This window comes from Scleropages formosus, chromosome 7 (genome assembly GCF_900964775.1).
Source record: "Scleropages formosus chromosome 7, fSclFor1.1, whole genome shotgun sequence".
Taxonomy (NCBI): Eukaryota; Metazoa; Chordata; class Actinopteri; order Osteoglossiformes; family Osteoglossidae; genus Scleropages; species Scleropages formosus.
This window is the reverse complement of record NC_041812.1, coordinates 5,637,174-5,659,010: the sequence shown is the minus strand read 5'-3', so window position 1 is coordinate 5,659,010 and position 21,837 is coordinate 5,637,174. Positions and strand designations below refer to the sequence as shown.

Below are 21,837 nucleotides of genomic sequence, written 5' to 3'. Positions count from 1 at the left end.
TCTGACTTCTGACCGCACCTGTTTGTGATTGTTTTGTTTGAGTCAATAGAAGCTACTTCATTTGGCGAACTGTTGCTGATGTACCTCTGCACACATTACCCAGGAATACATGCGGATACACAGCAGCAGAGAATTAGCAGATGAATACTGTGAATAATCAACGTGCTTCTGGATCGTTTCGGTGGCTATGTTCATATGTAACTCTAGGCTTAGTGATCAGAAGTAAACCTGTGTTCCAAAATGTTAGTAATTGTTCTAGACTGAACTGTGTAAAGTTCCACAGTATCACAGAACTATAAAACCAAATGAGTTACCAAAGTCAGATTTATTCAGTCTGGTTTTATGTAGCTTTCCTGCAGGTATTAGAGAAGACATGACATATTATGAGGACTGGCAATGAACCATCACTTGTTCTCCTGGAGATGTTTACAGAAGTTACCACTTTGTGAATGACACAGCGTGTGCCTCAACTGCCCTCTCGCTCACCTAACACGGTAAGCATCACAAGCAACACGAGCTGCTGCTTGATCCACGGTGAGATGTTTTAGAGCGCTGGGTGTTGGTAACAGTGAAACCTTAGAGGCTACACCCCCCCCACCATGCTAAACTTATTCATGGGCAACGAAATAATCAAATGGGTTTCTGAATCATGTTCCTTTCTTGTAAATAGCCAAGTGTCTGTCTTTATTCAAAAAACCACCTGAATCCTGTAGTTAATCCAGTGTTTTTAGGTGAGGTACTCCACTGTTAACATTTGAGGGATTCTGTTATTTGGATTCCTTTTTGTGTATAAATAGCACGTTATACTTTATATAGAATTTTAGTATTTTTTATTTGGCATCCATTAGCTGAATAAGAATATAAATCATATATTTAATAATTTGTAATGTAATTTAAATGGTGTAAATACCTGAACTGTCACTTTTCTCAAAATGTAAGGCTTTTCATTACTGTGTAAATTGTATCAAAAGATGAAAGAAATTTATTTATTTTACTTCATGCTTTGCAAGGGTAACAAGCTTTAGGGAGTCAGTTTTAATCTAGCTCAATGCATTTCACATACATTGGGAGTTCCTTAATATTTATCTAGTATTGTTCTCTGTTGCAGTTTCAAGTTGTAAGGTAGCATTTGTCTTTTTGCATCATAACTCTCAAGTACAGATTTCTCAGTCCATTGCAGCTAAATCTCTTTTCAAAGGAGATAATCCCAGAACAAATTAAATGTAGGTTAATCCCCTGCTGTAAACCCTACATAATCTTTGGAGATGTTTGTCTGCCAGGTGTGCCACTCTCGCTGCATTACGCTGGCAGTTATTATAGAGTCGGATAAATGCTGATAAAGTTAAATTCAGATTTAAGAAAAGTGCGGGGGTCACAGGTCAATCCTTCACTGGGAACTCCGGGTTGACGCTGGTCGGACACCCGCACTACGGTGGCCGGCGAGGCTCATCCCTCTTTCGTCAGGCGATTCATAAATTCCCCGTAGCTTCCGTCGCAGAAGATGGGAGACATGGTATTCGAAGAACTGGAAGACTTGATGCATTTTTCGGTCCACGACCTGCCGAATCGCGGCTACGCCGTCATGGAGGAGGTCCGGCGGCAGGGGAAGCTGTGCGACGTGACCCTGAAGGTGAGTGACTCCGCGACCGACGGCGACGAATGAATATAATAATCCGCCAGCCAGGCTGAGTGAGTGAGGCGGCGGCGGCGGCGGCGCTCGGCTCGGGACTCACCCCGTCCAGGCTCCAGCTGCCGGGTCTGGGGCTCCAGCCTCGGCGGGGAAACACGGCCGGGAGGGCGGACGGCGGACGCGGGACGGCGCCTCCGGCACAACAATTTCCTCGCACGGAACGGCTCCGTTTCTGCTCATTCTTGGCAAAAATGGTTGTGAGCGCCGTGTTTAAAGGGGGGCAGCCAGCAGCTACTAGGCTACTATTAGTATTACTAGTAACCGTGGCGTGTGTTGGGGAAGAAGAGCCCGGAGAAAGACAGGGCAGTTTGTGTGTGTATGTATATAACAATGTATATGTGTATATGTATAGATATATACATCATACACCTGCTCCTTCTCCACCACGGCTGGGTGGGTGGGTGTGCTGGAGGAGCCCTTTCCCTCTTCCAACCTCTGCACAGGAGATCAGCACAGGCCAGGTCTTCCACAAAACAGGAGATCAGGAGAAGACCTTAGGCAAGACATCTGAAGATCTTTTATGGCATTGAGTCGGGAGAACATCTTCCTTCCATTGGGCACTGGATCCTCAGAACATCTTTCATTAGTCATTGGATCAGGAGAACATCTTCCATGGTATTGGATCAGGAGAACATTTTTCAGAAGGTATTAGTTCAGGAGAACATGATCTCGCACAAAACAGCAGAGCTAGAGAAGATCCCCAGATGGTCGTGTTAGTTGTCTCCAGCCAGATGTAAATGCTTTTGTTTTATTGTCTCTTAAAAAATCTATACAGTTCACTTGAATGCTTTTCTTTTTCCTGGATGGTAGTATTGTGCCAGTTGTTGTTCTGGACTTTGAATGTATGGTGGCAGCTGGTGGCAGATCCTGGATGTGGGACTACTGGCACAGGAAACCAGGATTACTGAAAGTTACATTGGGTTTAATAGAATAAATTGTCTTACGTTGTGCTGCTATTGCTTTGCGACATTTTATCATATATCGCAGGGACTGTAGGTATTAAATTAACTTTTAAAATGTCCAAACCATTTCTTATATTACTGGTGCACTCTTGACATCGTTATATATTGCAAATATACCACTTAAAACCATCATTGACCCAGTTCTACCTAATTTCAGTGTTCATTGTATTGCTGTCTCCTCCAGTCCTGTCTTTGTGTTCCACAGATGGCTCTGCTCTGGACGCGTTTTACACGAAATACTTGTCTTGCATCTGTGTGACACCTCCGAGGTTTCCTTTCTGCTCAGAAGTCCGGCCTCACAACCACGGTGTCGTTTTCTGCATTCCACAGCATCATCTCTGATCCGTGCCGCTAGACTTTGACACGAATAAGACTTGGAAGGCTTGCCTTGATTCAGACCCACCAATGTTTTCGTTAGATGCCCAGATTCCTGCAACACGTTGCAGTAACCTTTGTATTAATATTAGGAGAGCACAGCTGGGCTCGTTTATCTTAAGGCAACTTGTGTGAAGAGCAAAGAAAACGTCTGCTTAGTCCCTCTTGTTGATCAGTGCATAAAGGCTAGGTATTGGCACAGCTGATAGCATAGTGGTTAGAGCTGCTGCCTTTGGATCTAATGGTCGCAGGTTCGATCCCCACCTGTGCCTGCAGTACCCTTGAGCACGATACTTACCGTAAATTGATCCATTAAAATTACACAGCTGTATAAATGGGTAAATAATTGTAAGTTACTTTGGAGAAAAATGAATAAATGTAAGTATTGGCCTGTGTTGAAATATGTTGACCCTGGAATACCTTAATCTCTTGAGACACAAATCTGCTGGTGTTGTCAATGAGTAATGACACTGGTTTCTTGACAAACCCACCTGAGATCCTTTTCAATGCCTCAAGAGCTGCGATTGAGCTCTGGAATGACGGGTGGCCTCTGCACTTGATTGCCCTTGGCCTAATCCCAAGGATCTAAGGCCTACGCAATAGATTAACTCTAGGAAAGCAGTGGCTAGTGCTCCTGCGTATGCCTTTGTTCTCATCATTCCCCGTGGCTTTAGAAACATGCCTGTCTAAGCAATGTCCTGATTATCTTCAATCTCGTTGTACTGCTCATTTGTGTATCATAATATTTAACAAAAAAAAAAAAATTGGTGTCGGTATCGGGATTTGTCTATGTCTTATGCACCTACTTGAGCGATGAACCTCGGCGTAGCAAGCGGTAGGGAACAAACTAGGTTTGCTTGAGACTTTCATGTCTGCAGCTATGTCTCCTTCTCTCAATGTAATGCATAAATTGTACTTTTGCTGAGATGTACGTCGCTTTGGACAAAAGCGTCTGCTAAATGAATAAATGTAAATGTAAATGCAATCGACATGCATGGCTCTCCCTGGATACCACTCGTCCTGAACGTGCGCAGCTAGAAATGCCCAGCCGCACTGCTGTTGTCACCGGTGTATTCCTTTCTTTGTCTCAGAACAGTTTATTTGCCTGTTTCTCCCACTGGCACCGCACTATATGCTTGTTTTTTGTGCCATCCCAGGAAAAGCTTGTGACTTACCATCACAGCTGTACTGGAGGGTAGATGACCACAGCAAAGATCTGAGCACTTGGTAACTGGCTTCCCTCCAGCTGTTGTTGAGATGGGTGACTAAGCTGAAAGATGTTCAGGACGTTAAGAGGAAGTGAGAGTCACATTTGTTCCATTTTTTATTGTTCGTGAAGTTTAACTATGCCTGTCGTTTGTATGATGCTGACGGACTTTGGCCTTTAGTCTTTATCCAAAACTGCTTTGCTTAAAGGTATTTACAGCAGGGCTGGGGTTCAAACAGGTGACCTTCAGTTTGAAAGGCATTGGCTGTGAACACCACAGTACCTTCTGCTTCCAATTTGATCTCATTCCAGGCTTTTGTTCTGAGCAATTTGCAACTTTACCAGTTCAGACTGATGGATGTTTTTCTGAAAATGGTCAGGTACCTTTGGGAAGGTTCTAACAGTAGCATTAATCTTAGGGTGTGACCAGTAACTTTTAGGTTGTGAGTCCATCACTACACTCCTCGTGTGTTATTTAGAACTGGAAAAAGTGTCCAACTCTGTGAGAGACATCTTTCTGTTTATTGCGTCCTGTATTTCATTTACACGTGATCCATGCTTCTCTTCTGGGACCTGTGATGATGCGTGTTGAGATTGGGCTCATTTCTTTTCATTGGCTTCCTATAGGTGCCTGCATCAAATTCAAGATGGGTTACGATCGACAAAACCATCAACAGATCTGCTCCCCAATATCTGTGAGACCTGATCACTCGCTATACCCCAACCAGACTGCTACACTCCTCTACCTCTGCCCACTTGGTGGTCCCACACACAAGAGGTCCAAAATCAGAAGCACAAAGGTTTTCGGTTTTGTGGTGGAATGACCTACCCCCTATCACTCAGAGCTGCTAAATCCTTCTCCCTCTACATTTAAGAATGAACTCAAAACTCACCTCTTTAGACTCACTTTTCTTATCACCTTAGTGCTCGGTAAACATGTACATGTTTTTCTGCTTAATCATTTTTTATAACAATTTATTTAATAATTGAAAATGCCTAAATGCATCTACTTACGTAATGTATATTGGCCATTCTTAATTACGCTTTTTTTTTTTTGTACTCGGAGATGAATGTCGTTTTAGAGAAAAGCATCTGCTAAATGAATAAATGTAAATGTATCATTCATTGGTTGCCACCTGCCAGAGTGTAGGTGCTTATAGCAGTACCATATCGTATGGGCTTTGGCGCGCATCCTTAATGGCTTCATTGGAAGGTTGCTGATGGACACCTTCTCATTTAACGAGTGGTGGTACCTGTCGTATTAAGTAGCTCATAAGTTTCGTTTAAAACATTTAAAAGACTGACATCTGTGGCAGTTCCCAAAAAGCAAAGGCCTTTGGCTGCACAGAAGAGCTTGATGATGTCTTTTCTCTTTGTCCAGAGAGTGATGTCCACTTTCTTTACTTGTCATGAATCACATTGAACTCTTGTCATCAAAGTCCACACACTGCTCCCGTTTTCTGTCTGCGCCAACTTGCTTTTCCGTGTATTTATTAGTCAGTTATTTAAAATCTTCACAAATTTGCATATGAGGTTTCGATTTGCCTTTTGGTGGCTGGTGGAAGATGAAAATGTAAATGATGTGCAAATTTACCCCAGGGGAAAACACAATAAGGTGCTTCAGAATATATGAATTGTGCAGTGTTTATTGTGGAGTATTTCTTTTTAGCTTTTCGGTGTGTGTAAAAACTCGTTCTTCTGCATAGATCCCCCCCGCTTGTATCCTCAAGTGTTGCTTTGCGTTTATGTCTGGAAGGAATGTGGCCCTTCATCGAAATGACTCCAGCATTCAGTGCATAAATAAGAATCCCACGTACTACTTTTTAATACCAGAGCCAGACCTACTTATGTTTCTCCCCTACATTTCTAAACCCTTTAAAAATCTTTGTAGATGGCATTCCTCTGCCAAAAATTCTGCTCCCCTCCACAATCCAACATCCTTTCATTCAGGCCAGGTAGGCTCTTGTGTGTAACCTCTGATAATGTGGAGAATCTTTTATTTCCTCTTTCCTGACTCACTCAGTGTTTACATTTGTAAGGATTTAGGAGCATTAGTCGAACTAAAAAAAAACAAAAAAACAAAAAACTGGTTTTGTTTCCAGTTCACACACAAACAAAAGGCCTTGAAATGAAACCAAAGTCCATGAATGCAGGTCATTCACTCGCAGGGTCCTCTGTTGTAAAAAGAGAGCTGGAGGTCTATACTGCAGTACAAGTTCCTCCCACAGGTGTGTCAGTTGTGTGCCTGTTGCCAGGTGTCTAACAAATGTTTCCATCCATCCGTTGTCAATAACCCCTTGTTTTGTTTTTCCAATTAGGTTTAACGCTCCGGTACACCATCAGATTTTTCTCGTGTATTTATTGATAAAATATGTGGCGAAATCTTGCAGCCTCTCACTTTCGAGGTCTTGGGTTCTGAATAGTACCGAGTTGTGTGTGGGTGGTTGTACAAGGTGCCGAGTTCCTCCTTCTCCTATATGTGAGTGAAAAAATTGCTTGGCTTTTGTAGGTGGGGGACCACAAGTTCAGTGCCCACAGGATCGTTCTGGCAGCCTCCATCCCTTACTTTCATGCAATGTTCACCAACGACATGGTCGAGTGCAAGCAGGACGAGATCCTCATGCAGGGCATGGACCCCAGGTAGGTCGTCTATCGCGGTGCCCGGCACAAACCCTGACTGGTTTCTTCAAAAAACGTGTGATGTACACAAACAGAAGCTCTTACGGAGGGAAGTGGTGGAGTTCGAATAAGTGTTGGCAGCTTTTTTAACTCCAGGACTTTCCTATGATTACAAGCATGAGCCCCTTCTGGGCAGAAAATTTAAAATTAATAGTTGGTTTGATTCTCCAGGCTTTTAGCTTTGGCTCCTCCCAGGTTTTTAAATATAACATTCCAACATGGTCTAGGTGGAAACAGTCAGCTGTATAAACGTAAACAAAAGTAAAAATATATTTCATACTCGAGAACAATTGGCCACCCTGACTTGTCGCGCACAGGTGTCTGATCAAAGGTTTGCTTCTGTTTTGCCCTGTAAATAAAATATTTTTGCCTATTTTTTTTCACCTTTGATGGAATTGTTTGTTCCGAGTCTATATATAGAAGGTCATTTTCACCAAAACATAAGGCCCCCTGTTTGCCAACACTGTTATGAACTCTTACCTGTTCTGAACCAATGAAAACATTTTGCTCAATCTTTCTTAATCTAGGTAAAATAATATTGTACAATAATTTAAGGTTGTGGATATTTTTAGGTTTCAGGCTAACTTATGTCACTGTGGTGTAATGTGGCAAATTGTGCAATAAATAGCAATTTGTGGGACGGACCACAGCACTTAAGCATCAGCTTCTAACTTTCATTTTTCGGCCAAAACACTAAGCCTTTGCTGTCACATATAAGACTGAGTGTGAGTCAACTGCGAGTTAAACTTGGACAAGTGCTCAATTATAAGTATAACCATCCATCCAATTTCAAGAACTGCTTGTCCTGATCAGGGTCGCAGTGAACTGGAGCCTATTTCAGAAGCCTAGAGAACAAGGGGGGGGGGGGGGGGGGGGGGGGGGGGGGGGGGGGGGGGGGGGGGTACACCAGTCCATTGCAGGGTAACCCCATATACATTCACACTCACCTGGAGGGATGACAATGCAGACATGGGGAGATCATGCAAACTCCACACAGACTGAGTGGGGATCAAACCCATGTTCTCTCACCCCACCCAGGCGACTATATATAGCATTTTTATGTATCGTTAACTGAGTTTTCAGCATCATTCTAAGCTAAAGGAAGTTTAAGCATAAATTTAATGAGTTCTGAAAGTGGAGCTGAAACCATGGGCACCTTTGGATATATTTAGTTTTTTGCGGTCAAGCAGAGCAACATAACCCAATGCAGGGAGCATCATGGGACTCAAATCTAGCAACATTACCTCGTTTATCAATTACATATTGTTATGATAACCTAAATAAAATATTCAAGACTTCTTTCAGTCTACATGGTTCCTGTTTTTCTACTTATTGCTCTTCTGCCTATGAATGGCCACTTTGTGTGGAGTTGAGGAATTGCCAGAGGTCATGCTGTCACTCCCTCACTCTGCCAGGCTCTCCCTGCCCTTTCAGATGTGCCTCTTATGTTCTTTTGTTCGCCATCGGAATGCTGTTGTTTCCCATCTTCTTTCTCGGGGTCAAGGGTCATGCAAGTCTGAGATTTTCCAAAGGGTCTGACTGTCTCGATGTACAACAGGAGAATTGTACGATTCTGTGAGACAGTGTCGAAGAATTTCAGTTGCGTAAAAGTGTTATAAATCACCTGTTTGTGTGTGTGTGTGTGTTTTCACTGGTGTCCTATCCAGTGTGGGCCCTGCCTGTCTTGCACCTTATGTGTCTGAGAGAGGCTCCAGACCACTGCGTCCCTGCACTGGATAGGCAGTTTATGAAAATGGGGGAAAAACCTGAGTTGTACCTCGATTGTTGGAGAAACTCTGCTAAATGAGTAAATTTCAATGCAGCGCAAATGTTCTTGCATTACCCTTGTATTGCGCTTTCCTTTAAACCCTCACCCTGCCTCCCGTCTACGCCCCCACACCTTCCCCTCCTCTTGCAGCGCACTTGAGGCCTTGATAAACTTTGCCTACAACGGCCATGTGGCGATAGATCAGCAGAATGTGCAGAGTCTCCTCATCGCTGCCAGCTTCCTGCAGCTGCAGAACGTCAAGGACGCCTGTTGCTCTTTCCTCAGGGAGAGGTGAGAGTTGCATGCACACACTCTCATACGCACAGCGATCAATGATTTACCTGTCCTTATTGGGAGATAAATTATTCCTGATGCTACCCCAGCAAAACAAAAAATGCATGAAAGTTAACTCTTTTTTTGTGGAGGAAAAAAAAAAATTTACGATCCTAAAAATGTTTTGTCTTTCCTGAGGAAAATGTCCCCGCAACATTAGGATAAACTCAAAAGTCCTCCTCTGGAGTAGTACAGTGTACAATGCGAATTCACCCGTGTGTCAAATGGACACATGACTGGGTTATCAGTTTTTTTGTCATATCCTTCAAGATCCTTCTCTTTGGACCATCCAGGCTACACCCTAAGAACTGCCTGGGCGTGCGGCAGTTTGCAGAGACCATGATGTGCACCACGCTGTACGATGCGGCCAACAGCTTTGTGCACCAACACTTTGCTGAGGTGTCCATGTCGGAGGAGTTCCTGGCTCTGCAGGCGGAGGAGGTGCTGGAGCTGGTTGGCTGCGACGAGCTCAATGTGAAGGCTGAGGAGCAGGTAGGTCCCCAGTGTGGGCCACTCTGTACTGAGCAGTGGGCTTTACTGCATTGCTCTACTTCCTGCTGCAGTGTGACACGATGGCAGAAATGTACCATTTTTGGTGTCTGAGTGGACACTACAACAGCTGACAGTGGGAACGATGTTCCCTACCGTCACACCCTCTGCCCTTGACCTCCCTGGCAGGTATTTGAGGCGGTGCTGGCGTGGGTGAGGCACGACCAGGGGCAGCGGGAATCAAGGCTTCCGGAGCTCCTCTCCAAGACCCGCCTCCCCCTGTGCCGTCCCCAGTTCCTGGCGGATCGCGTGCAGCAGGACGAACTTGTACGCTGCTGCCACAAGTGCAGGTAACATATAAGGAGCATTTCATAGCCAGATCAAATGGTGTTATCCACTGGAAAAGACTATAGATCTAATACTATCGTTAGCATAAATATTTAAACTTTTTGTCTTTGGTCTTGAATAAGGGGGTTTGGGTGTGTCCGTTGATGATGGTGTTGTATGTTTTAACTATGTCAAGAAATTATATGTATGTGTGTGTGTGTGTGTGTGTGTGTGTGTGTGTGTGTGTGTGTGTGTGTGTGTGTGTGTGTGTGTCCTTCCGTTCAGTGCAAGCCCCTGTCTTACGTGGGGTTGCTTTGTGGGCCCTTTCTCCCCCCAGGGACCTTGTCGACGAAGCCAAAGACTTTCATCTGATGCCCGAACGGCGCCCCCACCTCCCTGCCTTCAAGACTCGACAGCGGTGCTGCACCTCCATCGCGGGGCTCATCTATGCAGTGGGGGGGCTGAACAGTGCAGGTACTTTACACCCACCTCTCTGTTGCCTGCCTCAACAAACACACAGCAGAGGAGGCCATCAGCAACAAAGATACTGTGCTGTGACCAATCTTCCAAGATGACAGTTGATAGTAGCGGTTCTGCTGGTTGCTCATACTGCAGGTTCACATGTACCTGGGACAGCTGGTAGCGTAGCGGTTAGAGCTACTGCCTTTGGACCAAAAGGTCACAGATTCAATTCCCATCTCCATCTGTAGTACCTCTGAGCAAGATACTTACCCTAAATTGCTCCAATAAAAAAAAACTACCCAGCTGTGTATGGGTAAATAATTGTAAGTACCTTACCTGCATTGTAAGTTGCTTCGGAGAAAAGTGTCAGCTAAACTAGCTGTACTTAAGAATCGCACATCTGCATCTATGTCTTTCTCTCTCTCCTAAGGTAATGGACAAATGATATTTTCTGAGATGTACGTTGCTTTGGAGAAAAGCGCCTGCTATACGAATAACTATAAATGTAAATATAACTCATGTGACGCTCCTTCACAGGAGATTCTCTAAACGTAGTGGAAGTATTTGACCCAATCGGGAACTTCTGGGAACGCTGCCAGCCAATGAGCACAGCCCGCAGCCGGGTGGGCGTGGCAGTGGTCAACGGACTCCTGTATGCCATTGGAGGATATGACGGCCAATCACGGCTCAGCACGGTGGAGGTGTACAACCCGGAAACTGACACTTGGACGCAAGTAGCGAGCATGAATAGCCAGCGCAGGTGAGGACATCCGGTTCTGTCCGTATGAGAAAGGCTTTAAGATGAAATGTTTTTGTTTATGAAACATGAGCAAAAGTGAACATTATGACCACATTCTTATTAATCACAGGTTGCGGTACATTCTCTGCATTTGATCAAAAAAATATTGTTTTTAAACAAGCTTGTATGCGTAGGCTGTTTCAGGTCGGTGCTGCATCACTCCAGGTCTGCTTTTGCATCAGACACCTTATGCATGTGAATCTGCAAGAAAAATTGAGTGACTTAATTCCTCATTAATTTACATCTACAGTGAGCGAAAGCCAGGATAGTTATAGCGATATGCAAACAACCTTAATTAGTTAATAAACAAGCATCACTCTTACATTTACACTCAGGGTTCACCTTCTGTCTCTGCAGTGCGATGGGTACAGTGGTGTTGGACGGACATATCTACGTGTGTGGTGGTTACGATGGGAAATCCTCCCTCAGTTCAGTAGAATGTTATTCTCCAGAAACAGACAGGTAAAGTGCATCCTCCCTACCCAGCAGATCTCTCATGCTTGTACGTGCCTATCTGACCCTACAGCTTTTTGTCTTATTCATGAATATTTGTGGATTTTAAAATTAATATAAAGCTGACCTTATATAGGTTTCAACTATGGCTAGTTTTACAGTGTTTTTTTTACATTGATCAGATTTGGAGGGAGCTTTTACTATGCAGAAATTAAATGTAATTTCCCCTTCTGTATCCAGTGGTGTCAATTTGTTCTGCTCTGGGTGACTAGAAGCCAAAAAATGTCCAGGTTTTCTTCTGCCACCTAGTGACTGCAGTCAACTGCACACTGTTTTACTGCAGTGCCTTCTGAAAAAAAATTAATCAGGTTTTTAGCTTCTGAAGCACAGTGGTGCAGCAGGTACTGTTGGATGCCTCACATCACCGGGGCTTTGGGTTCAGGCGTGGGTTCGAATCTTGCTCAGTCTGTGTGTAGCTTGCATTTTCCCAGGTTTCCTCCCACAGTACAAAAACATGTGGTTCAAGTGAATGAATGACTTGCAACTGCCCTTAGTGTGTGTTTCTTGCTGATAAAGTGTGATTGTCCTTGGATGGACTGACATCTGTTCAGGATGCCTTACATCCTGTTTTGTTGATAAGCTCCAGACCACAGCAACCCGGCAGTGAACAAGTGGCTATTAATAATACATAAATGGATGGATGGGTGGTTATTAGCCATTTCATTGTTATTACGTGAAGGGAAAATTTTAGTAAATGATCATAATTATTTTGTTTCGTTGTGAATCGTGAAGACTTGTGTACTATGTGGTTGTGGAATTTTGGGATTTCTTCTGACTCCATTTGTACTTTGAGCAGTTGATGTAATTCTTGAAGCAGCAAATGAGTTTTTTTGTTGTTGATGTTTGGCTTGGCTTTAAAACTGCTGACTCAGGGTAACTCTTTAAATACTTGCAGGTGGACAATGGTTACAGAAATGAGTGCAAGTAGGAGTGCGGCTGGAGTTACAGTGTTTGACGGAAGAATTTTTGTGTCTGGTGGGCATGATGGCCTACAGATCTTCAACACGGTCAGTAACCATAGTCCTTCGGTGGGGGGGGATTCTTACGTTTCACAGGTGAAATCAAACTGTATTGAATTACTGACTAATTTCCCTCCTGCCCTGAAGGTGGAGTACTACAACCAGCATACAGCCTCTTGGCACCCAGTGACGGGAATGATGAACAAACGATGCCGTCATGGTGCCGCCGCCTTGGGCAGCCAGCTCTATGTTGTAGGAGGATACGATGGATCTGGGTTCCTGAGCAGTGTGGAGGTGTACAGCTCTGTGCCAGACCAGTGGTGCCACCTGGTGGCCATGAACACGCGACGCAGCAGAGTCTCACTGGTACCCAACTGTGGCCGACTGTACGCTGTAGGCGGCTACGACGGACAGTCCAACCTCAACTCGGTGGAGATGTACGATCCAGAGACAAACCGCTGGTCCTTTCTGGCGCCCATGGTGTGCCATGAGGGTGGGGTTGGAGTAGGATGTATACCTCTCCAGCCGGCCTAGCAGCCAGAGCCCTGCTGTTTGATCATGGGGAACGTTTCTTTCCTTTTTTTGTATGTTTTTATTTTTTGTAATAATTTTTGAGCAACTCCATTTTTCAGAACTTCCAGAAATTAAGTTACCATTGGATTTCTGTCCATTCCTCAAAAAGATGTCACTGATTGGTACTATTTTTGGGGGTTTGTACCTCCATGATCCTCCTGAACTGAAAGGAGATTGGTGCTCTGTGACTGCGAGGAATGGTGTGTCCTCCCCCCATCCCCTGTGAAGATGGTGAATGACATACACTGACACACACACACACCAGGCCTCTTATGGTCAGGTGGTCAGCTCCAGGGACAGAGTTTCTTTGTCTTCAGTGGACTGTCTGCTTCCATCCTGACATCCAAAAGCTTCTGGTAACAAAAAAAGGGGGAAAGGCAGACAGGATGGGGTGAGCTGGGTTATTGAATGAAGTTAAAGGATGATGAATGAGGGGAGGCAGTATAAAGGGGAAAGTTTTCATATTCAGCCTCTGAAAAGATATCCCTTTCCGTGTGACTGGTGGCAGGAGTCACACAGATAATACTTCTCAACTGGAAGCTGAGGTTTGGGCTTAAAATACGGTACAAATGCACCTGTGGTGAATTACACAGGGGCATTTATGGCTGGGAGATTTAAACACATGAAATGGGAGAATTCACGACAGACTCTTAACTGACACGGACCACAATTACAGTTAAATATGACACAGATCTGAAATTTGACATTTTCCTGGTGTATTTTCTAAGAAAAGTCTGGATATAGAATGAAGTCTTGGGATGGAATGAAGATGTGATGGGGGTACAATAGGTTTAGATGTGCACCTGAATCAGTGCTTTTGCCTGTGAAGCGCCGTGTACCATGGAATCGCCGGAGTTCCCTTAGGACAGATTCCTTGCCTTGCAAACAGCGTGAAAGGGAACAGATCCCAAAATAAACGATTGCGAGCAGTTTTACTGCACTGTACACTATTGGCTAGGGGGGCACTGAGGGATATGAGCTGTGGTGCAGGTGAGACATTTGACAGGTGAGCACACGATGCTCCATGGTGCAGATGGAAGGGCCAGGTGACCCAGGTCGGTTAGCCTGCTATGACCTAAGGCATCATCTTGATCCAAAACGAAAATCTTCTCACTGCCGCGTTACACACCGAAGGGTTTCCACAAAATTACGGTTAAGCTGTCGTCATTGAGGGTAGACAAACTACACTTAAATGAGCATGAAGTCATTTGCTTTTTAGAGAAACGCGTCAAATAAAATCCTTCGCTACAGTACGTTGCAGACTTAATGTGGGGTTTAACTACTGTGAGTCTAGAATATTGTTAACTATTGTCATTGCTGCATTTTCTGCCAATCACTTTTTTTAATTATTATTCCTTCTAGTCATTATTGCAGTATTTTTTACATCTTTCTCGTTTTGGTACTGTACCTGAAGTCTATTTATTTACTTTCATGTGTCAGGCTGCTGCTGTTGCTTCTGTTGTGCTGTCGCGCATAACAGCCAAGTAACTGGGACTCTTTGTAAAGCCTACAGATGGGTAAAACTTTGTTATAATCGTTGTATTCCAAATCTGAATGTTGGGTTGGTGGAGGTCTCCTCTGGCCCCTGGTCGTACCTGTGTACCTACCTCTGTCGTTGACTGCAAGTCAATGGACTCCTTTGTGTTTCTGCTTTCTGTCCTTTAAAAAAAGAAGGGATTTCCATAATGTCCACCTGGCAGACAAGGACAATAAATATTTGAGTAACTTGAAAAGTGAACAAGGTTTAATGTCCAGGGTGCAACACAGAAAGAATGACGTGTCTCACTTCCTCCAGTTATTCCTGGAACTCATTCATTTACATGTCAAAAAATGTCAGTCTCTGAATAAAGGAGGACATTTTCACCATTCCTTTTTTACTCCCTTACGCGGGTCATGTATTATTTATTTAGCCGATGCTCTTCTCCAGAGAAACGCATAAAATACGTATTAACCTATTGCTTTACAACGATTTATCCATTCAAACTGCATATTTTTACCGTTTCAGTTCAGGCTAAATTTTGCACTCAGTATTGCAGCAGGTGGGAGTTTCGAACCCGGGTCCATCACGTGCCATGTGTGACTCTAACCACTGCATTGTGCACCATGTTCTCCTTAACTATCCAACAGTGATTTGGCTGATGTGGGAGTTGGGCTTGGTGTCAAATGTTCATTTTTTCCCAAAATTTCTCGCCTCACTAACTGACTAAACTGGTATTTGAAATCCCGGGAAATTAAAAATCATTATTTTGGTAGTAGTCATTTAATTACATTATGTTTATGAATATATAGTTTGTCCTGTAAATTTTGTGTTAACCAGTATGATACCCACATCCGTGTAACCAGTTTATTCCGGTAATAATGGATTATTACAGTGAGGCGCGATGACGATCCTCGCGCTGTCGCAGCCCGCGAAGACTTGGCCGTTACCTCGGCAACGGCTCGAACCGGCACCTTCGGGCTGCTACGCAGGACGACCAGCGCGAGACACGTCAGAGCGCGCGGCTCGCTCAAAAGGCGGGCGACGCGCGCACTGCAGGCAGTCTCTATGCAGAGCGGCGCGCGCGACGATGGCGAGTGCTGTGTTCGCGCTGCTCGTGCTCAGCGCGGCCCTGGCCCGAACCGCGAGCTCGCCGGCGGCCGCCAACGGCACGCGCAGTCAGCTCGAGGTGCCAAAGGTGAGTCCTCGCGGCGTTCCTTTCTGTTCCTCAAGTCCAGTTCTTTTTTTTCTTTTGTTAACGAAAACCATCATTACGTCTCAAAATGAGTTTGCGCAATTTTACATTTCGCATTCATTATTTTACAATAACTCTACCGGTAGAAAAAAAAAAAAAAAAAGCGAGTACTTTTTTTTTTTTTGCTGGAAACTACTTTTGCTCACGAGGCATTCGGTTAAGAAATTTCGTCAGGAAATGAGGCGGCGGGTTCGCAGCTCTTCTGCAGTAATTCTCAGGGTCTCTTTTCTGATTTGCCTTTACGCTTCTCTGTCCTGTTCGTCTCATTCGAAGGAGGGGGGGCACCGGTGGTACAGCGACGTCGTAGCCCTGCTGCTGCTGTCTCACACAGCTCCTGCTGGTGTGTGAGGTCATGGGTTCGATCCCCGCTCAGTCTGTGTGGAGTTTGCATGGTCTCCTCGTGTCTGTGTGGGTTTCCTGGGTGTTCTGGTTTCCTCCCACACTCCAAAGACATGCTGTTCAGGTTCACCCATAGTGTGTGAGTGACAGAGAGAGAGTGTGTGTGTGTTCCGCTGTGTGACCCAGTGTAACTAGTGTATCTAGCAGTGTAAGTCACCACGGTGAATAAGGTGCATGGGCTGATAACACTACATAGAGTTCATTGGAGATGTTCCATGCTGAGCTGGGGATTCAAGCTACCATAGCAACAATATCATTACTACTTGTTAACTGGCTTAGAATTGTTACTTAATGTAGAATGCCCAGGAGGGGTGAGCAGCCCTTGGACCCCCAGAGGTTTTTTCTCCCTCAACTTTCAGTTGGGAGTTTTTGTTCCTTTCCGCCGTGGCCCGTAGGCATACTTATAGCGCTATAAAAGTATTATATTATGGTAGTCATTAGTCAAAAGTCTTCTTTGTTTCTTATCTGATGTATTTGTTTTTCTTGCCTTATGCCTGTGTTAAAGCACTCTGTGTCACTGCGTGAGAAGAGCGCTCTATAAAAATGAATTGAATTGAATTGAATTGAATTGGAAGTCGCATTGGACCAAAGTGTCTGCTAAGCGAATAAAGGTAATGTATTGCCTAAGTAGACTCACTTTTCAGCAGCGCTGTAAACAATTCAGGATTTTATGGACGCAGACACAGGTAGATGCGGAGAGGTGAAGAGGTACGTTGTTCCGCAGCTCATAGCTGTTCAAGCTGTGAATGAAATAATGGCCCAATTAGGGTCCCGCCGTGGCCTGCGCAGCCTGTCATCATCCCATTACCTCCTTTGGCTCGGCACCAAAACATGCTTAAGTGTAACCTTCACAAAATTGCAGTGTGGATGAGTGCTGCTTTGGAGAATTGCGCAAAGAATTTAACCAGCTGGACAACTGCGGATGTATGAGAACCCAAAAAAAAAAAAAGTTCATAACGCTACTGGTTCACTCACAAAGTGCCCAGATGCCTTGAGGCCTGTTTTCTAGAACTACATACTGTTCATTTGTAGCAGATCTGACTTCATCTGTCTGACATTTGGACACGACTTCAGGGAACAAAAAACAACCTCAGGTGTCTTGGTATGTTGATATTTTTAATTAAAATCAGCAGCTTCAATTTGCAGTTGTAAAATGGACATTTCTGTTCAGCACTGACCATTTTCCACAATAACTACTCAGTACACAAATATGTACAAATAATGATGGACAAAAATGTGTTAATTCAGGGATTGTTTCTGGCAGTAAGCTACAATGGGTATCACAGGTGTGCTCCCTCTCTGCACACCACTGTTCATGAGAAGTTAGTCTATGCATGCAGATCCTGCAAATAATAGAATCAAATAAATAAAAAATAATCCTGACACAAATGGTCAAATTTAGAACATATGGAATTTTTATGCTAAGGTCATTCATAATTCATTTTATGCACGTTAAAATGCAAGATTTTTTTTTTTGTGAAAAAAAATTACTATTTCCTGATTTATTTTTTTCCTGTATCAAGGCAAGTCCAGGGACTCCTGGTACCCCAGGCACCCCAAAGCTGAAACTGAAAGAAGAGGAGGTGTGGAGTACTCTCAAGGAGGGAGAACAGGTGAGCAACTGTATTGAACTAGGGAGACATCCAGGCCACTAGGGAAGCCATGCGACAAGGAAGTGGTCTTATGGGCTGTCGCCCCCAGGCTGAGAGGACACTGGCCACTACTATCCAGGCACGGAGGGGGAGAGCAACTTCATCTCCCACAAAGAAAGTGCCCCGTCCCTGTCCTGGCTGCTTCTCAGTCATAGGAGACCCACCTATGATGCGGATGGGCTGATGCGGTGAGTTCCACACCTTTGAATATGTTACTTTGACCCAGATGATACATATTAAATATTGCTTACCTTGCCCATTTTCTGTTGAACCTGCAGAAATTCAGTGCCACTATCCCATCATTACAGATGCAACTGAAACCACTGCACAAACAAGACATATATAGTCCTTAAAATAGCAATAGAAAACTTACATTCTTCTTATATTTTACCACGTGGATCACAGTGAAACCTATCTAACAGCATGTGAATGGAGGCCATAAGAAAAAGCCTTTCAGATATTAGCAGTCGGAGCTCTCAGAGAGGCTCAAATCCCCACTTCTACAGGTGGGGGGGGGGGGGGGGTGCTCAACAGAGTAAATTAACGGGTCATCATACATTGCCTTATTTTCTCTTGCTTTGAGTTAGGTAAACAGATGCATGGCATGCACATAAGTAGTGCGTCTACCTTTTGGGGGGTGCGAAGTGTAGCGTTGAGCTCTTTTGGAGCCTGTAATGTCTTACATGAATATAGGCGTGCTAATAGTAGGGAAGCCATTATTGCATCTAATGTGCATGTCTATTTTATAGCATAGTTCTTTAAACACTTCAAGTTGCATTGTCAGACTTCAGAAATGTAGCATTAGCTACAACAAGAATTTCTACATTGGTACAAATACGGCTGCCCCTCTTTGACACAGGTGCTGACGTTGAGAAGTGTGTCAGGGAGAAAAATGACCAGCATCTTCGGCATACAGAATGCTTTTACACAACTTTGGACAACTTGTATAAGTCACCTTTATCAAATTGATAACCTCTTTTTTAGTGCTCATTTTGTCTGGTCTAATCAGTTATATTGTTCAACTGAGATATGTCTGTTATAGTTGGTAGCCATTAATATCCAGTTTTAAGCAGCATAGATCATGGTGTAGAATAATTAGTCTTACTGGCAGCAGACAATAAAATGTTTTATGCAATTCATGTACAAGCATTGTTTGGTCAGTATGTCTGCAAGACTTTGGATGCAGCTGCATAGCAGACCAGGCCTTTTAAATTACAAGAAAAAAAATCTTTCCCATCTATACAGTTGTCTTCAGGAGCACAGGTTCAGCCCACATAAAATAAAATCTTATGTTCAAGTCCTTAAAACCGGGCCTAAAGCTGTTAGCTTCTCGGTAATGTTCATTACCACAAATGAAGTTCAGCTTCCGCTCAAGCCCAGGTTTCACGACTATTTATTCAAGGCAATACGGAAATAATAACGGACTTTGGAGGAGGCTGTTAAATATCATCAAGTAACATGTGAGGAGGGAAAGCAAATGACCACTCTGCACCTCCTGACTCACTGCAGGAACCACTGCATGTACCAACCAGCTTGGATCAACAAAGGTGTTATTTAATAGGTAGGTCATAGTTTCCAGAAGGTATAAAGCCATTTCAAAATCCAGCCCCTGCTCCCTTCCTATAAGGGAACCCTGTGGTTGTACTCTGGCTTCCAAGCCCCTCCAGAAGGTGCATGAACACATGGGGTGTCATCTTGTTCTCAACTCAGCAGGACCCCTTGTAGGGCATGATCAGTGACCCCAAACACAGGTCTCCTGTTTCCTGCATATATCTTTATGTTGCAATTTTGCAGGTTCTCAAGACTATACCTGAAGCACTCGGGTGAATTTTTAAAAGTGATGGCATGAATTATTTTACAGAGAAATGGGAAATTTTTCAATAGCATATACAAAAATATGACTAGCAGCTTTGAGGTAACATGTGCCCATGCGAATTAAAAACATTTGTAAAAATGGTGGCATCTGCTTGAAACAAGTGCCTTCAAGTCAAGGTGGACTTTCAGTAACCACATAAAGTGCCTCCAGAATGTTCCCTCTTCATCGTTACTCCGCTTGAACCCATGTGCTCATGGACATGGTCAGAACCACCTTGGTCACCCCATAGCACTGCCCAGACCAACAAGAGTAAAAATTTTATATGCTTAACAAGGTCTTGCAAGTAGGATGAAACCAAGGGAATTTTATTAGTCTTCCAATTCATTTTATTTGCTTTGCCTTCCTTCTACTTTAATTTTCATTTCGCTGAATGAATCGAGGTTGTGGCTTTGTCACTTAAGGGGGGGGGAATTAAATATATATATATAAAAAAGCCATTCACCTTCACTTGTGCAAGTTTGAGGCTAGACAAGAGACAAAAAAGGTGAAGCAAAAAAAATGAGAAGACCACACTTTATTTCATATTTCCACCTGGCCTTATCCTCACTGTTCTAAAGATGAATCTTCTCAACCTTTCTGTCCAGTCCACTGACAGAAGTACCACACATTAAAAAGATCATCTTGGCAACAATGATTCCAGCAAATGCACCAATCCCCCCACCCATCAAGCATCTGGTTTGTACTCTGGTGAATGTAGGAAACAAGGGATTGAAGAGTCAGTTTCAACACCAACCATAGAAACTGACTAGTCCACGGCGTTTGGGAAGTTACACCAGTCTGTTTAGTGCTCTTTGGCCTCACCCTACAACGTAGAGCTCTGCCAACCACTGTACGAAACCCAGGCAGCAGTGCCCTCAAGCCCTTGTCTCGGAGAACCAGTCAGGAGGTAAGGAAGCCATTACTGAGGCGAGATGGTTCTCCAAATGCTTCAAGTACCTCCAAGTCTAAGTGGAAGAAAGTGCATGTGAATGAGGAGGGCTTATGATGGAGGATCAGGCCAAACGGGGGCCACAGAGTGGTGGGTAACATGTCAGCCACCCCTTCCACCTTCAGCACTAACCTGTCCACTGTGGGCACAGTAACAATAAGGTAAAACAGCAGGACAATGAAACTCGATGAGGAAAATGACATGGATAAACAAAGTAACATTCCAGAAAAGAAAAAGTTCATGTTAGAAACTATAACTTTAATGTTTAATTTTAAATTAATGCCAATTAAAAGGAGATTCAACTGATGTTATGAAGTGACAAGAAAGAAAAGGAAGAAGAGGAAACAGTTCAGTTCACTCATACGATGTCACAGATACTGAAGTACAACTGCACTATATTCTCATGAAGATGCAGGACAGTGGTTTGAGTGGTGCATTCTGGGAGCAAAGATAGAGCTCAGAAAACTAAATGGCAAGACTTGAAAGAGGACGGCGTACAGAATTCTAGTAATTTCTCAGTAAGGCCACTTTAAAATAGTAATTTTTCAAAAAGCAGATAACCTTATTTCCCCATACCCACGCATTTTCAGTCCTTCTCCATGAGAGCACTTTCAGTCCTCTTGCTGACCCCTGAAGAAGCCTGGAGGCTGCTCCTGTGATATATTAACCTCATGCCCTCCACAAAAGCTCACATATGTAAAGTCCCAGTGGACACACAAGGCGATTCCTCCTCCAGCTTCCCAACCCTTGTCCAAAATTCCAGAGTCTTCACCAACATGCAGCTCAGCTGCAGAACTGCTCTCAAGTAATGTGACGGTAGTTCAGGTTCAACCTTTGTCCCCAGAGCCGTCCTCATGATTCTGCAGTTATTCAAGGCAAAAGGATGCACCACCATTGTGTACAACCCCCTAATGGACCAAAGAAAAGTTTGATGCATCTGAATCTTCTTTCCACTTGCGGTTCCCAGCTGACACAGGGCTCGCAATAAGGACTGTGTGCGCGGTGAGGCCCTCCAGGTCTCTGAAGCAGCCTGATCCATGTTGTCCGTGTGTGAGTGAATGTGTGTACGTGTGTTGACTCTGCTTGTAATCCACTGCTGTAGCTGAGGTCCCCC

The 21,837-nt window shown here is 44.1% G+C and overlaps 1 protein-coding gene and 1 long non-coding RNA gene across 2 annotated transcripts; both read left to right on the top strand.

Moving 5' to 3' along the window:
* The first annotated feature begins 1,499 nt into the window (after nt 1-1,499).
* klhl18 (kelch-like family member 18) lies at nt 1,500-14,874 on the top strand. Its single transcript, XM_018757505.2, has 10 exons — nt 1,500-1,630; nt 6,744-6,874; nt 8,832-8,972; nt 9,308-9,506; nt 9,693-9,853; nt 10,168-10,304; nt 10,830-11,052; nt 11,449-11,553; nt 12,500-12,611; nt 12,711-14,874. The coding sequence occupies exons 1-10, from the start codon at nt 1,502-1,504 to the stop codon at nt 13,095-13,097; spliced, it is 1,725 nt and encodes a 574-aa protein (XP_018613021.1). The 5' UTR covers nt 1,500-1,501; the 3' UTR covers nt 13,098-14,874.
* Nucleotides 14,875-15,407: 533 nt separating this feature from the next.
* Nucleotides 15,408-21,821, top strand: LOC108937768 (uncharacterized). The gene is made up of 4 exons (XR_001966370.2): nt 15,408-15,811; nt 17,791-17,880; nt 17,969-18,107; nt 18,779-21,821. It is a non-coding gene; the product is annotated as an uncharacterized LOC108937768 (long non-coding RNA).
* Nucleotides 21,822-21,837: the final 16 nt, after the last annotated feature.

Bases quoted from the DNA above. Each gene is read 5' to 3' on its own strand.
- klhl18 (XM_018757505.2), top strand. From the start codon at position 1,502: ATGGGAGACATGGTATTCGAAGAACTGGAAGACTTGATGCATTTTTCG. The intron at 1,631-6,743 runs GTGAGTGACTCC...TGGCTTTTGTAG, and splicing joins TGTGCGACGTGACCCTGAAG to GTGGGGGACCACAAGTTCAG. The intron at 9,854-10,167 runs GTAACATATAAG...TTCTCCCCCCAG, and splicing joins CGCTGCTGCCACAAGTGCAG to GGACCTTGTCGACGAAGCCA.